The 2,583-nt window shown below is 31.7% G+C and overlaps 1 protein-coding gene across 1 annotated transcript; it reads left to right on the forward strand.

Annotated features, from left to right (window-relative positions):
* The first annotated feature begins 218 nt into the window (after nt 1-218).
* On the forward strand, nt 219-1,100 carry LOC132743787 (beta-1,3-galactosyltransferase 1-like). The gene has a single exon (XM_060732359.1). It carries the CDS (start codon nt 219-221, stop codon nt 1,098-1,100), a length of 882 nt encoding a protein of 293 aa, XP_060588342.1.
* The last annotated feature ends 1,483 nt before the right edge of the window (nt 1,101-2,583 follow it).

The raw sequence follows: 2,583 nt of genomic DNA on the forward strand, positions 1-2,583 counted from the left end.
CGTCAAAACTTGGACATTTAGATATTCCAGAAAAAGCATTTGAACAATCAAATACAGGTAAAAATTCAGACAATCGGGTTAACGAGCTGCTTGACATAAGCGCTTTAAAGAAGATAAACGCATATCGGAAATCTACGTCGCATATTAGACTAAACCCGGAAGTAAAGCAATTGTTAAACATTCGCTTTTCACACTTGAAACCACCATCTTTAGTCGACATGGCATTCACTCTGGAAAATAAAGCTATTTGCAAAACGAATAATTTAACTGTTGTGATTATGATACTTTCTGCGCCGGAGCATACGGAACACAGGAGAGCAATTCGTGAAACATGGGCAAATTCTTCCCGATCTTCATCAATGCCGGAAGTCCGGACTATTTTTGTCATTGGACGTTTGAAACATTGGACAACGCAATCGCTTATTGAGAAGGAGTTTGCGGATTATGGGGATATTTTACAAGGCAATTTTGAAGACAATTACAAAAACCTTTCTTTGAATAGTCTCTATGGGTATCAGTGGTTGAATCAGAACTGCGCTAACGCCGAATTCGTAATAAAGTCCGACGATGACATTGTAATAAATTTTAACAAATTGTTCCATGCCATTAATAACAGACTTATGTTTGTTAACAGGACCAGAGAGGTCGCCTGCTTTCGTGTGAGATCTACAGTACATAGAGAGAGACATTCTAAATATTTTGTTGGCGAACATGTTTTTATGAATGTAGATTATACTCCAGCATATTGCGAAGGAAAATTTGTCTTGATGACAATGGACTTGATACCTGATTTGCTAGAATCAGCTTTTTTAACACCATTATTTTGGCTAGAAGATATTTACTGGTACGGTTTAGTGATGTCTAGTGTTCCAGATATAACATACACTAGGATTATATGGGGCGAGAAAATTGAACCTAAAGCAGAAAAAGCAATAGAATGTTTGCAAAAAAGGGACAATTGTAAGTTTTTCATTACCTGGCCGAGAAATGTAGCAGAAATAAGAAAAATATATACTCTTATGGAAAAAGATAATTCTACATATACAGAGACGGACTTTATAAATGCTACAATAGAGCAGGAGATATTTCTTGTTTCATAATCACATCGATGATTGAATAATATTTTAAAATTAACCTAAACGAATTTTAGCACCTCAAATAGATTTTTCCTTATGTACATCCCCGGTGATACATGGAAACTGTGATGCACTTTTGTCGTTTTCAATTTCACGATCACCACTGCAATTAGCAGCCAGGCCAAAGGAATGCATAACACATGTTGAAAAGAAAAATGTTTTAGAATTGTTTTATTTTAATGATATTCTCTTTATATCATATTTTCTTTATTTGTGTTTGTTTCATTTTTAAAATATAACGATCCGTACCGCATAACTGATTATAATTCAAATTGGTTGGAAGGGAGATAACTTTTTTGCCGTTGTCATAATAATCAAGAGAAGTAATATCGTCCAGATTCCCGTCATTCATATTGCGCTCATATTTATCTCAAACTTTTTAAGGATTTCGTTTCAATGCAAACGATGTGTAAATCTAAATATAAATTTAATATCTTTTTCTGGAAATGTTGAAAGAAAATATATGCACGCTTTTTAATAATGTAAATGCCAAAGGATCATTTGTTTCGATTTCAATTAAATTCGGATATTTTGAAATAGAGATATTTTGATATGAGAGATATGTTTAATATGTAAAATATCTGTCGTGAAGGAGACCTTAAGACACCAAAATTTATTTTATTTATTGAAATCAGGCCATACATGGAAATTGTATGCAAACTACTTTTTTTTTTCTCGGGCCAAAAACTACTTTTTTATTTTTCGGGACAACTCTCGTTGAGTATAGAATTGAGATTTAGATAGAAGATAGACAGACAGGCAAACATACAGTTATTATCTGGTAAAAATACATGTTATAAAGCAAAAACAAATTCAATGTCAACATCAAGAAATAAATGTGAACATGAAACTATATGTGTTGATGATATACATTTTGTACCAAGGATAACACAAAAAGAAGGCAAAAAGCCGACTTATTTCCATTGTGGTCCTTAGACTGTCAAAAATTATTTTACACAAAACATATTTAAACTAAATGCATATATATTTACATTAAAGTATCAATTTTTATGCTACATTTGTATTTAAGGTTCACATGTATATTATTATATAGATAATGTGAATTCTTCATAAAAATGTCATGTTGTGTGAGAGATGAAGAAAATGTTGTCTTTAAATTATATAGGTAAAACACAAAAACACTGGATGAAAGTTGTTTTGATGGTAAAAAAATGTTCAACCCCGATGGCAACGTAATTTTGATTCATATCGCTTGTTTGTTAAGGAAGTGCTCTGTTAATTATACACTATCTTAAATGTCGATGTCCTTAAATCAAATGTTTATATGAACATAAACCTATTAGTAGAAAAGATAACTTGTAAATAAACACAGTATTGAAGACGAACTTCATATAATATTGAAATGTCCATTTTATATTATCATTCCACGCCTTGTAAAAAATGAACTTTTAGCGTTTAAACCACGTGATGTTCCAATACAAATGAT

Source organism: Ruditapes philippinarum, unplaced genomic scaffold (assembly GCF_026571515.1).
Source record: "Ruditapes philippinarum isolate M1 unplaced genomic scaffold, ASM2657151v2 ctg3345_1_1_1_1, whole genome shotgun sequence".
NCBI lineage: Eukaryota > Metazoa > Mollusca > Bivalvia > Venerida > Veneridae > Ruditapes > Ruditapes philippinarum.